Source organism: Belonocnema kinseyi, chromosome 5, assembly GCF_010883055.1.
Source record: "Belonocnema kinseyi isolate 2016_QV_RU_SX_M_011 chromosome 5, B_treatae_v1, whole genome shotgun sequence".
Classification (NCBI taxonomy): Eukaryota; Metazoa; Arthropoda; class Insecta; order Hymenoptera; family Cynipidae; genus Belonocnema; species Belonocnema kinseyi.
The window spans coordinates 113,298,043-113,311,226 of NC_046661.1; the positions used below are offsets into that span (position 1 = coordinate 113,298,043).

At 28.3% G+C, this 13,184-nt stretch overlaps 1 protein-coding gene across 3 annotated transcripts in view; it reads right to left on the reverse strand.

The window, feature by feature from the left end:
- Positions 1–13,184, reverse strand: part of LOC117173437 (AN1-type zinc finger protein 6-like) — a 46,489-nt gene that overhangs the window by 4,537 nt on the left and 28,768 nt on the right. For all 3 annotated transcript variants that reach the window (XM_033362003.1, XM_033362005.1, XM_033362004.1), the window contains exons 2-3: positions 11,601–12,102; positions 6,879–7,047 (exon numbers count right to left, since the gene is read on the reverse strand). In XM_033362003.1, the coding sequence (XP_033217894.1) occupies positions 6,879–7,047; positions 11,601–11,885 (454 nt within the window). In that variant the 5' untranslated portion in view covers positions 11,886–12,102. The remainder of the gene's footprint in view (positions 1–6,878; positions 7,048–11,600; positions 12,103–13,184) is intronic.

Below are 13,184 nucleotides of genomic sequence, written 5' to 3' on the forward strand. Positions count from 1 at the left end.
TATGAACGGTAGGTATTCATTCGTCCGAAATTTCATTTTCCCTAAAACTCATGTCACAGAAAAAATCAATAGTTTACTGGACGTTTTCGAAACAATACGCAGAAATAAACTTATAAATCTGAGTTTAAAATAAATGTTAAAATAGAACTTTTTTATTCAATTAATTGAAATCTCATTTTTCATCAGGGGCACTTAACACTGTGCGGGGGAGGGGGGTCTAGCCTACTTTTGCACAGTGGCAAAAAACTAGAGAAAAGTCCGAAAAATCGTTGAAAATCACAAATTTGGCCTACCTGATGTACAGCTAGTTCTATTCTACAATTTAATTTCATCTAGTCCAATCTTCCAAATACTTCCATATTTGAAAGATTCTGTTTTTATAAACGTTTACTATCAGATAACACGATCTTTATAAATAATTGAATAAACATATGGATATATTTGTATCCATTATTCAGAAACAATTATTTCTAAAAAATAGGAACTGGTAAGTAAATATATAATTAAATTAAATTAAAAATTATGCATATTTTTAATTATTATTTAATAATGAAAATTAATATTTAAACGTTTAAAAAATAATGAGGTGGACGGTTTTTGAAAGGTCTGTTCATTCTGATAATTAAACTTGATATCCCAAGTCTTTAAAAAAACATTTCTCGGGCAGAGCCGGCGGAATTCTAGGGGGCAATGCCCCCTCAGAAATCACCCAGGGAGGGGCAAAGTATGGATTGCCCCCCCCCCTCTGAAATCAAAATTAAATTCATCAGATCGTTTTAATTTCTTTAGAAATCTGCATGAAATCCTTGTGAAATCTTCATCTATCCGAAATATTTTAAATATTTCACAAATATTTGATAAAATTTTTGAAATGATTGAAATCTTCGGAAAGTCATTGAACTCTTTGTGAAATCTTTTAAATCTATTCAAAATCTTTGAAAAATCATTGATACAGTTATAAAATTCACAAGAACGCCTATATAAGGACAGTTTCGGGGGTTGCCTCACACTGGCCTTGAGACTAAATCAGTCTTTAGAAACGTAAACAGTCTATTGTAGACTGGATTCCACACGGCTGTGAAACTGCGTGGGTCAGAATTGTAGTCTTTATGAAATCTTTTTAAACTATCCGAATTTTTTGCTCGACAATATATTTATCTAGCGCTTCGCGCTCGATAATGTATTTACCTTGCGCTACGTGCTCGACTTTTCTGCACAGACTATTTAAAACTAAAGGTAAAAGTATCGACAACAGTGATTTAATGATTGTGAATTCTCTTTTGTTACAGCTCCTTCGGCTTTAACGAACACATTCTCATCACGTATCTCGTGCTTCGCACTCGAGTTTATCCCTGAAATTTTATATTATTCCTATTAATGTATATTATTATATAGTAAGGAAAATGTAATTTTTGGATTTTTCAACAAAATTCAAAAAATTGTTATGATAATCTTGTAGGGCATTCAAAAAGCAACATTTTTCTTCTCTTGACTTGTTTTCATATCCTCCGTTATTTGGCCTAAAATGTTCATTTTCGTGTTTTTTGGAATTTTGTAAATGCTATAACTCTGGTAATTTTTGATATTATGAAAAAAGTCATTAGAATAAATTGTTCGAATTTTTGAATGCTATGCATAACCATACAGAGAATTTTTTAATTTTTGAGAAACTGGCCTCAAAAATATACAAAATGTGTCCACTTTTTGAATTTTCATGCAAAACGCCTGGCTAACGAACTTGACCTTTAGTTTAGGACACTAAACGAGTGTACCAAAGGCCAATCTAGATTATTCTTTTAAAAAGTAATCGTGTTCACATGCAGACAGACAGACACATTCGTAAAAACCTGTTTTTCGGATTCAGGGGGTCTCAAAACGTGGATATTTGACAAAAACCGGTGGGGGGGGGGGTCAAACTTGACACAAATCTAATACCTTCACTGAGTAGAATGTAAAAAAGTGATAATATTTATGAAATTGTTTAAATCTTGGTAAATTGTCTAAATTTTTGCAAAATATCTGAAACCTTAGGGAAATCATTGGAGATTTTTCTGAAATATTTCTGAAACAAATCTTTTAAAAATCATTTAAGTCTTTGTAAAATCTTGTAAATCTATCCGAAATCTTTGCAACATTCTTTAACCTTTGGAAAATCATTTTCATCTATGTGAAATATGTGATATTTATGAAAAATTTGGTAATATTTGTAAAATTATTGAAATCTTTGGGAAATCATTGATGTCTTTGTAATCTCTTTTAATTATATGCAAAATCTTTGCAAAATATTTAAAACCTTTTATATCTTTGGGAAACCATTGAAATCTTTGCCAAATATTTGAAAACTGTTAAATCTTTAAGAAATCATTGACATTTTTATGATACTTTTGTCAAATCTTTCTCAAATCTGCAAAATATTTAAAATATTTTGTAATATTTGTGAAGTTATTGAAATCTTTGGAAAATCATTCAAGTCTTTGCAAAATCTTTTAAGCCTATCCACAACCATTGCGAAATGATTGAAAAGCGTGAAATCTTTGAGAAATCATTGAAATGTTTGGGAAATATTTTTTAATATTTGTGAAATCTTTGGAAATAGTAATTTCATACCAGTATTTCTTATTCACTTTTTATAATTCATTTATTATTATTTATGTACAATTTGTATTTAGTATAATATTATTATACTATGTTACACTAGGTGGTACAAAAATGCATGGCAACATTTTTTTCATGCTAGAGGGCAACGATCCCCCCCCCCCCCATTTTAATCCAAATTCGAAAAAAGGAATTCCCTAAATTTTTATTTTAACAGATGCCGGTTTTGACTTGAAGTTTCATTTATCAAGTTTTCATCTATTAGACATATGGGCTTGACACCCCTAACACACACCCTACAAGTACCTGAAAATTACCCTTAATGATATTATCATTGGTTAATTAATTTTTAATTATTTGAACAAATGGAATTTGTTTAAATAATTTTCTCTCTCTCGAAAATTCGCCCCCCCCCCTAAAAATCATTAATATTAGTCTAGTAGAATATTTATTAACATTGGTTAATTAATGTTTTATTATTTAAACAAACGGGATTTGTTTCAACAATTTTTTTCGAAATTTCGTTTTTTTCCTTAAAAATTATTACTATTGGTCTAGTGGAATATTTATTAACATTAGTTCATTAATTTTCAATTGTTTAAACACATGGAAAAACTGTGAATAATTTTTTTATTAAAAATTATTAATATTTCTTTAGTAGAATATTTATCAACATGTTTGATTAATTTTATGAAAAATTTTGTTTAAATACAAATTATTTCTTAAAAATTACTGATAAATTAATGATTATTAAATTAATTATTAATTAGTTATTTATTATTACTGATAAATATTCCACTAGACCAACAGTAATAATTTTTATTTTAAAAAATCGAAACGAAATTATTTAAATCCTTGTGTTTAAATAATTGAAAATGAATTTCACTTGTTCAAACAATTGAAAATTAATGAACCAATGTTATGAAATATTCCACTAGACTAACAGTAATAATTTTAAGGTGAAAAACAAAATTTCGAAAAAAAATATTTAAACAAATTCCATTTGTTTAAATAATTAAACATGAATTAACCCATGAGAATGAACATTTTCATTAGAACAATATTAATAATTGTAAGTAAAAAAAGACCATAATACATTGCTCAAAATGTCGATTTCAGGAAGAATTGACATTTTTTGTTTTAAGTGTAGTTTTCAGGTTCTCGTGTGGGTGTGTAAGGGGTTTCAAACCCATATATATGATACATGAAATTCTTCTTTTGATAATTCTCTACAAGCCCCCAGAGTTTCCCCTCACATTTTTTCAAACTCAAAAAATTATTCCAAAAACTCAAAAAAAAAAAAAAAAATTTCCCCCATGCATTTTACATGGGAAACTTCAAGTCCAAAACCGGCACCTGTTAAAATCGAAAAATAAAAAAATAGGGAATTTCTTTTTTCGAATTTGGAATGAAATTGGGGGGACCGTTGCCCTCTAAAAAATAAAAGCCTTTTTGAGCCACCCTAATGTACACAGTGTGTCACTCAATATTATTATTATTATTTATTCCCCTGCTCACACCTAGAGAAAAAGGGCTCAGCCTCTTCTGTTCTCGGTGAAGTTTGATGAAGAACTTCAATTTAAGATGCGAAGATGATTTGCTGAATATCTCATTTTTCTGATTAATAAATCTGGTATTCCTCGCGATGAAAGTAAATCTTCCTCGGGGAAGTGTGATTAAAAACTCAAATTTCAGATACCCAGATGGTTTTTCAAACGTGTTATTATTCCAAACATTAAACTTTGTGGTCCCAGTGTTAAAATAACAGCTAGCTTGGGGAAGTACGTTTAAGAACTAAACTTGGAGATATCCAGATGGATTATTAAAGGCCTCATTGTCCCAATAATCCTACCTGGTAATATCCGAGGAAGATGTATTTTCAACACCTGGAATACCAAGTTTTAATATCAGAACAATAATACCTTTAAAACCCCATCCGGCTACATTAGATTTCAGTTCTTAACCAAACTTCACGAGAAATATGTATTTTCAAGACCTGGAATATCAGGTTTAATTATTATCGAACGAACGGTCCTTTGAAAAACCATCCATCTTATTATTTTTCAATCATATTAATATTAATTTTTTATTACTGAATAATAATTCACATTATTAAATTTAAATTTAAATTAAAACAGTTGTTACCATAGAAATAGTGTGTTTTACAATAAAAAAAATTAATTATTGAGAATGGTGGTCTACCATTACGCCACATGGTGCCGAAAAATGGAACTAGAAAGAGTAGGTACAATTGTAAACATGTATTTTAATTTTGGCATAAAAGTGTTTTTACGATTGTTTTGTGAAGTATAAAACAATGATTGAATACTAAAAAGAAATACTCATCAGAAACAAATAGTTTTAGATAGAATTTCCATCTTATACAGTAAAAAAAACACACATTTTTGTGAAATAGGTTTTTAAAAAAAATACAATTATTTCATTATCTAATGTGAGTTTCAATGCATTGTAAGCTTAAATAAACTTTAATTAATGTATGAAGCGACCAATTTTATCCATATTATGCCAAGAATACGAATAATAGACGACTGCAATTTAAACACGAATTCTGACCTAACTTTAAGATCAGATTTTTAAATAGTAAATATTTAATGTATAAATTTATTTTTGATTCAAAGTAAGTCCATTTAAGTTTACAATATTTTGAAAATCACGATAAAGAGAATAATTGTCTTTTTTATAAAACTATTTCTGTCAAAAAGTGTAGTTCTTTACTGTATAATATGTAAATTCCATCTAAAACACTTTGTTTCCGATAATGACTTATTTTTATTATCCAATAAATACTTTAAACTCCACAAAAAATTGTTAAAACACTTTTATGCACAAATTAAAATACATCTTTAAAATCGTGCCTACTATTTCTAGTTTGAATTTTTGTCACCAGGTGGGGTATCGCGGTTTAACAATTCCCAATATGCATCACTTTTTTATTTGAACATTGTCTTATATTTATTAGTACAGTGTAACTCTTCTATAGCGCCAATTTTGGGGCTGGCGGTGAGTGGAAACTGACTCATTATAGCCTGCTTCGCTTTTGTCTGTTCAAGCCTCAATATGCTCTCCTGAGTGACAACCGTAGACCCCGCGCAGTCTTGTTTCGCCTACCTCTGGCGCGGCGTCATTTCTCAGAAGGGCTATAGAAGGGAGGACTATTAAAGAGTTTCACTGTATTATTTAACCACATATTTACTTATCAGTTTCCTCTTTTTTGATTTTCTCTCTAAAATTTAAAAGTAGTAGAATCGTTTGTACAACGATTTACCGAATTCACAATCGGGATCCCCTCTATGATTTATCTCTACATCGTCCGTAAATCTATATATTTTTTCCGGCAAAATAAGTTTGTGTGAAAATGAAGTTTCTCAAAAATGAATACCTACCATTTTCAATCAGAGATGAATTTTAAGCTCAAATGATGAATCTCAAACTGGCGCGATTGACTTTTAAACGAAACAGATAAATTTATAACTGAAATTATGAACCTTCAACTTTAATCATTTTATTTTCCCGAAAAAGCTGGATTCGTAACAAAAAAACGAATTTACAATTAAACAAGAATACTTTTCAACCAAAAATTGAATAATAGTTACATTTTTAGTTGCAAAAATCAATTTGCAAAAATTTTTCAGTCAACGAAAAAAACGAATGTTTAAAAAAATATCTGAATTTTCAGCCAGAGATGAATTTTTGATTAAAATTATGAATCTTCAAGAAAAAAATTATTTTTTAACAACAAAGATCAATTTTAACAAAAAGATCAATTGCCGACAAAAAAAAAAGATAAATTTCCACCAAGATAGGTGATTTTTAAATGAAATGGTAGAATTTAAAAAAAAATGACAACCAAACAATTGTATTGATAACCAAATAGCTTAAATTTCAAGGAAAAGAAACGATTTTTCAACATCAAAAATTTAAATTTTAACTAAATGGTTTAATTGTCAACCTTTAAAGAGGAATTTTCAATCAAAATAGTTGAATTTTCAAGCCAAAGACACAAAATTGAAATCTGAACGGAAAAGATGCTTTTCAACTGAGAAAGGTACATTTTCAACAACAAAAAAATCATTTTTAACTAGAAAGATGATCTTTCAGCCAAATATAGTTAAGATTTTCGTATTGGATCATATTAATTCATTTCGAATTTCAGTTTCTTTAATAAAGAAGAAAAGAGGGGAATGATTGTGAAGCCTGTTGAGATACGAGGGGAAACGCATAGATGGGGGGGGGGGGTCGAATTTATAAAGAATTTTACGCACCTGTCAGCCCCACTTTCTTGCGACAAAGGGCACAGCGGTTTTTCTTCTTTTTGGAGTCTTTGTCAGTCTCTTTTCCATCGAAACAGTCGTCCACATCCCCGCTACTGATCGACCCTTCAGCAGCTCCACTGCTGACTCCGACTTCATCTTCCTGATCGTCTCTGCTTAACTAAAAATAAAATAAAAATTTATTAACTCGCCCGAATTCTGTGAATTGATTTTTTCCTGCTCTTAAAGATTGAAACATTTAATTTAAAACACTATTTAATTATTAAATCATTTGCATCGTATTCGTTATAATAAAACAGACCCAAATATATAAAAGAATAATTGACTTTATTTTTCAAATTTTTTCCAACTGCCCACACGTACCGCAAATTACGGATGGGCATAAGATACTCCCTCAGATGGTAATCTAAACGATAGAAAACAATTTACTCGTTTTTTTATGCGACGTTTGCTATTTTTTTTCGATGAAGATGACCCACGGTTTGAGGCCATAATCCACTAAAAATTTATCTCCATGTTGTCACTTCCAAAAATTTTGCTTGAATGCGTTACTATGACAACCATCAACATTACAGATTGAACACGTGATCAGATGCATTCGAAAATGGGAATTCCTAACTAAATTGTTGCATTTTTAAACAAAAAGATTAATTTTCTGGCAAAAGACGATTTTTCAACAAAATACATAAATTCTTAACCTTACTTAGTTCAATTTTCAACTTAATTGTTGAATTTTGAATTAACGAATATCAGTTTTAAGCTAGAAATCTTAAAAATTAAACGGTCACATTTTTGTTATAAACAAAACACGCCTTAAATTCAAAGTTTAATTATTTTCATTTTAAATAGTTCAAAAATCCTTAAAAAGCTTCAAAATTTAATTTCAATACTGAACATTTTTCGTACATACTGCAAAATAAAAAATATTTCCTTCAAATCTTCCAGTTTCATCTTTGACAATTTTCTAAATATTTCGCTACATTTATTATACATCAACATTCAACAATTTTACCTGTAGCATACATTTTTTCAAATAGAACAATGAAAATTATAATGTTCAAAGTTTATTTTTGAATATTTGATTTATAGCTACTGATTTTACGTGAACAATAAAATATTTCTAAATTCTAGGTAATTGTTATTTTTCTTAACAAAAAAGGGCAAATTTCAGTCTAAAATAATATTTGAAGTTTAATAAAAGCCTTTATACAAGAATATATTCTTTTAAAATTATTAAAAAATTAAAAATAGTTTATAAAGTTTCAATCGGGCGTTTACATCTGTTTAAATACCAAGACTTTCCAATTGAAACAGTTTGATTTTTAACGTTCAAATCGGGAAATTTTTAAATTTTGAACTGATTCCAAATCTTCGTGTCAAATGAATTCGCTTGTCAATCTTTAACGTATAACTTAATTTTAAAAACCATTATAATTTATATTCACATTTGATCAACTAAAAAGGTCTTTTACCAAAAATTGTCTATTTCAAACTCTACTAATGTTTAGTCGTTTAAGTCTTTGAAACAGCATTTTTAAATTCTTTAAATAAAAAATTTACGCCTAAAAATTAAAATTAAAAAAAAAAAAACAATTTTCAAGAAAATAGTTCAATACAGTAACAAAAAGTATCAAATGCTTGAATTTATAGAACTCAAAAATTTGGATGGATAGCAGGTTTAGACTACAGGTTATTTTGATGGAAAAGCAATAAAAATTATAAGACTCTTGATAAGATATTTCTTAAAGTTACACATTTTTTATTTAAAATTTAATTGGACAAATATTCAAATTAAACCATTTTTAAAATCAAGGATGTTTTTAACGTAAAAATAATTCGTTCTTCAACTTGATTTATAAAATAAGAAAGAAAAAGCACAATTGAAGCAAATTTTAGAAATGAAAGCGAAGTGTATTAAATACTCTCAAAAAACTGTAAGTTATAATATTGTATACATTAAATTATAATTATTAGGATGTTTGTTATTATTATCCCCTTGATTTTAGACAAAAATCGGCATTTTTAATCACTTGATATCTTTTTTAATAACTTTGAATTAATTAATAACTTTTGATAATATATTTTTTAAATAATTTTGAAATAAAATACTTTTTAATATAATTTCTAATAACCTTTTATAAATGCAAAATTAAGACCCAAACTACTTTGACTTTAAATTACACGAAAAATTTTTAATCAGACACGAAACTTTTTTAAAAGCATTCTTGAATTTGAGTGAAATTCCGTGATTTCCTTTTTCTATACTGAAAATTTTGGGCAAATAAATAGAACACTCACAAATCCCATCAGTCGATAATTGGAAAATTAATAACTGGATGAAGAGAGATTCCGTCACAACTATTGATTCCAAAAAATAACTTAATTTTTTATGATTTTAAAAAACTTCATATGAAAAAGCTATAGACTCATATATATCTGGACACGTGGAAATTGTGACTTTCAAATCTGAATATCAGTAATCCCACCGCTGCCAACATTCTAAAGTGACAGCGGTGAAATTCAACTTTGGACAGTAACATCTGCAAAATTAGAAAAACCCGCGGAAAATATCCCTATGATTCTTTTTTACTGCTGGCCCTTTAAATTAGAAATAGTGATAAAATACACATTTATTCATATTGGTAATTACAGATTACAAAATAAATGTATAATTCATTATTTTTAATTTTAGCTGGGACAATATTTTCAGATACAATCAAATTGGGAAAATTATTATTCGACATTATCTTTGAAATTGAACAGCCAGTAAAAGCCACCCTGAAAAACGGAGTATTTACATTTCCACTGAGAATTAATTTTCAAGCAAAAAAAAAAACTTTTTTTTGCAAGTACATTCAATTTTTTACCTCTTAGACCGTTACCAAATGGTTAAATCTTGAAGCAAAAAAAGATAAATAGTCTGCATTTTTAAACCATAACAGTTCAATTTTTAACAAAAAAATTAAGTAGATGATTTTCTATCAAGAAAAATTAATTTTCAATTTTAAAAAGTAGCAATATAAACCAATTTTCTACAAAAAAGTTTAATTTTGTACCAAATACTTACATCTATACCAATTTTTTTAATTTTCAATAAAATAGTCTAATCCTCAACCAAAGTAGATAAATCTTCAACTAAGAAGTTGCATTTTTAACTAAACGCTCAAAAAGAGATGAAGTTTCTACCAAAAAATGAATTTTCTACCAAGAAAAATTTTTCAGACAAGAATGAAAAACAGCGATAACCAAACTGTTGAATTTTCAACAAAAAATATTAATGTTTATCAAAAAATGTTATAGTTGATATTTCCACAACAAAATTTTAATTGAAAACAAAAAACAGTTTGTTGAATTTTCAAGCTAAAAAATATAAAACAATCTATAAAACAATTTAATTTTGAAAACGAGAACATGAAATAACAAAAAAAGTTTATTTACAATTAATCAGTTGACTATTTTAACAAAATATTTGAATTTGCAATTAAAAAAAAAACATATTTGCAACAAAAAGAATTGTTAATTTTATTTTTTAACCAGAAAACGAACTTAAAACTACAATTATGAATCTTTAACAAACAAAAAAATGAAATTTAAAAAAATTCGTTCAACTTTCAACCAGAGAGGAATTTTTAATGAATCATTTTTTTGGTTCAAAATTCTACTTTTTGATTACAATTCTACTATTTAGTTAAAAATTTTATTTTTTTATTGAAAATTTATCTTTTTTGATTGAAAAGTAATTCCTTTTATTTGAAAAGTCTATTATTGCATTTTTGTTTATATTATTGTATTTTTGTTTAAGAAATAATCTCTTTTACTAATATTTTTTTGTTGAATATTTATCTTTTGGTGGAATTTTTTTTGTAGTTGTTACAAATTCACATTTTATGTTAGAGAGTTAATCATTTTTATTCAAGTCTAATATTATTTTTTTGGTGTTTAGTTAAAAACTCCACAAATTCGTTGAACCTTTAATTATTTTATTGAAAATTCCACTAGATTATTAAAAATTCACCTTTTTTTCTTTAAAATTAATCTCTTGGTTCAAAAAATCTATTATTTGGTTCAAAATTTATCTCTTTTCAATGAAAGTTAGTTCTTTTGATAAAAAATAAAACAAAAAAGTATTATATTACTGTTTCAGAATTAATCTTCAACTATTTTGTTAAAAAGATATTTTTTGAATGGCAAATTCAACTAAAAAAAAAAAAAAAAAAAAAAAAATCACCTTTGGCTAGAAAATCATCTCCTGGTTAGAAATTCTACTATTTGGTTGAAAATTCTATTTTTCTACTGAAAATACTATTTTCTTAGAAAGTAATATTTTTTAATCAAAATTTCAACTGACTTATTTATATTTTTATTTGAAAATTCGTCTTCTTTGCTTCAAAATTAAACTGGCTTGCAACACATTCATATTTTTCAATTCAAAATAATGTTTGAAAGTTCAACTCTTCTTGGCTGAAGTTTAAACTCCTCCGTCAGAAAATTTGATCATTTGGTTCAATGCTCGTCGATTAGGAAAGTGTAATAAAAACTGTATTTGGTGTGCAATTTGTAATTTGTAATAAATTTTTCCTTTTCACTTGAAAAAAGGTAAAAAAAAAAGGTAAAAAACGATGAGAAACCCGAAAAGAAGAGAAAAAGGTGAAAAATTCCTTAAAAAAAAAGGTGACATTTAGTGAGAAAATTTTATTTAAAAAATCATCTTACTTCTTTAGGACCGGGTAAATCTGTCGTGGGTTGGGGGATGGTAGGAATGGTAGGCTGTGCGGTTGTTCCTGTGGAGGCTGGGCTGCCGAAACCGCTTTGCAACGTGCCGGCGTTACTGGATACGGTCTGCGAGGCTGATACAGGGGTGGCTGATACGGGGGGTTGCTGCTTCTTCTTTAGGTTCTCTTTGAAACATAGCGAACAGAGGCCGTCTGTTGCCGGCGAACCATAAAATCCGCAGCCGCTGCGGCATAGTGCTTGCATAGGATTCGACTCGCGTTCCATTACTAGAGCCTTCTTGTAGAATTGGGTACTTCTCCTCGGTTCCTTGAAAGAAATTCCTTTCTTTCCTTATTTCTTTATTTTTAAATGTTCTAGGTGCGATCACTGTCTCGAAAACAGTGAAAAGTCACAATCAGCTCGGTACTGAGTGAGTGACTCTCCTCTTCCTCAACCCTCTTGCCAATTGCACCGTCACGGGCGGGTGTCACCACGTGTTTACCTGTCAAACAAAATAATCAAAATCAGATCCCTATTCACTTCCGTTTTCAGACTAAAAAAGCAAATTTTAAAAATGTTGGAAAGTAAGATTTGGAATGGAATGTTTATTATTTCCGCTTTCCTGTAAAGAAATTTAATGTTAACATTTAAAACAACATAAAGAAATAATAAAGCTCGCAAAATTCCTCAAATTATCTACAATTTCTAATATACCATGTTGAAAATGGTCTGGATCTTAATCGGTTGATGGAAAGTTGCCCATCAATAACATTAAAAGAAAATGATGCGCGTGTGTTACTATATATATTTTGCAGTATAGTATTTTAAAAATAAAGCCCAAATTTACGGAATATATCGAAAAATCGTGAACCCAAATAAAATTTTCGCCATTATTTTTAAAATGAATTATTAAAATATTTTTTCTTATCTCGGTCTTATTGACCGAACCATAATATAAAAGTTTTTAAGAGAACTTGCACTATCTTCTTGCTCCTTTATCCAACGTCCGCCATACCAGGAAAGTTACCGCGAGTCGTCGAATTTTCGTAAACAGGTTAACATAAACAAGACTTTGGAGAAATATACATACTTTCAGAATTCAATTTGCAAGGATATTTTTGTACTGTCAAACGAGGTTCTACAACCTAAAAAGACAACGTGCATTCGAAAAAAAAAACACATTCACGTTCTGTCAAAATCTTTAGCTAAGGAACAAAATACATACTATTTCCGGCCTTTTAAACAACACGAACGTGAGATAATTTTAATTGGTATCTCTAGATTTACTCAGATAATCATAATTTTTCTCGGTAAGGAAGCTCTGAATGGTTAAGCTGTAAGTACTTAACATACGAAATCTGAATATGTATAAACTTTCATGAGTTTAGATCCAAAATTTAATAATTGATTTTTAGTTTTGGATTTAGATTTAGAAATATAATTAATGTGTTTAATTTGGGAAGTTTTGACAAATGATTGCAGGATATTCTAAAAAATTAGAATGGTCCAAAAAAGGCTTTATCTTTTTTTCCTAAAATGGATTCCTTACAAATTTTTTCCTTACGAAATTTTTCGAGACCTCGT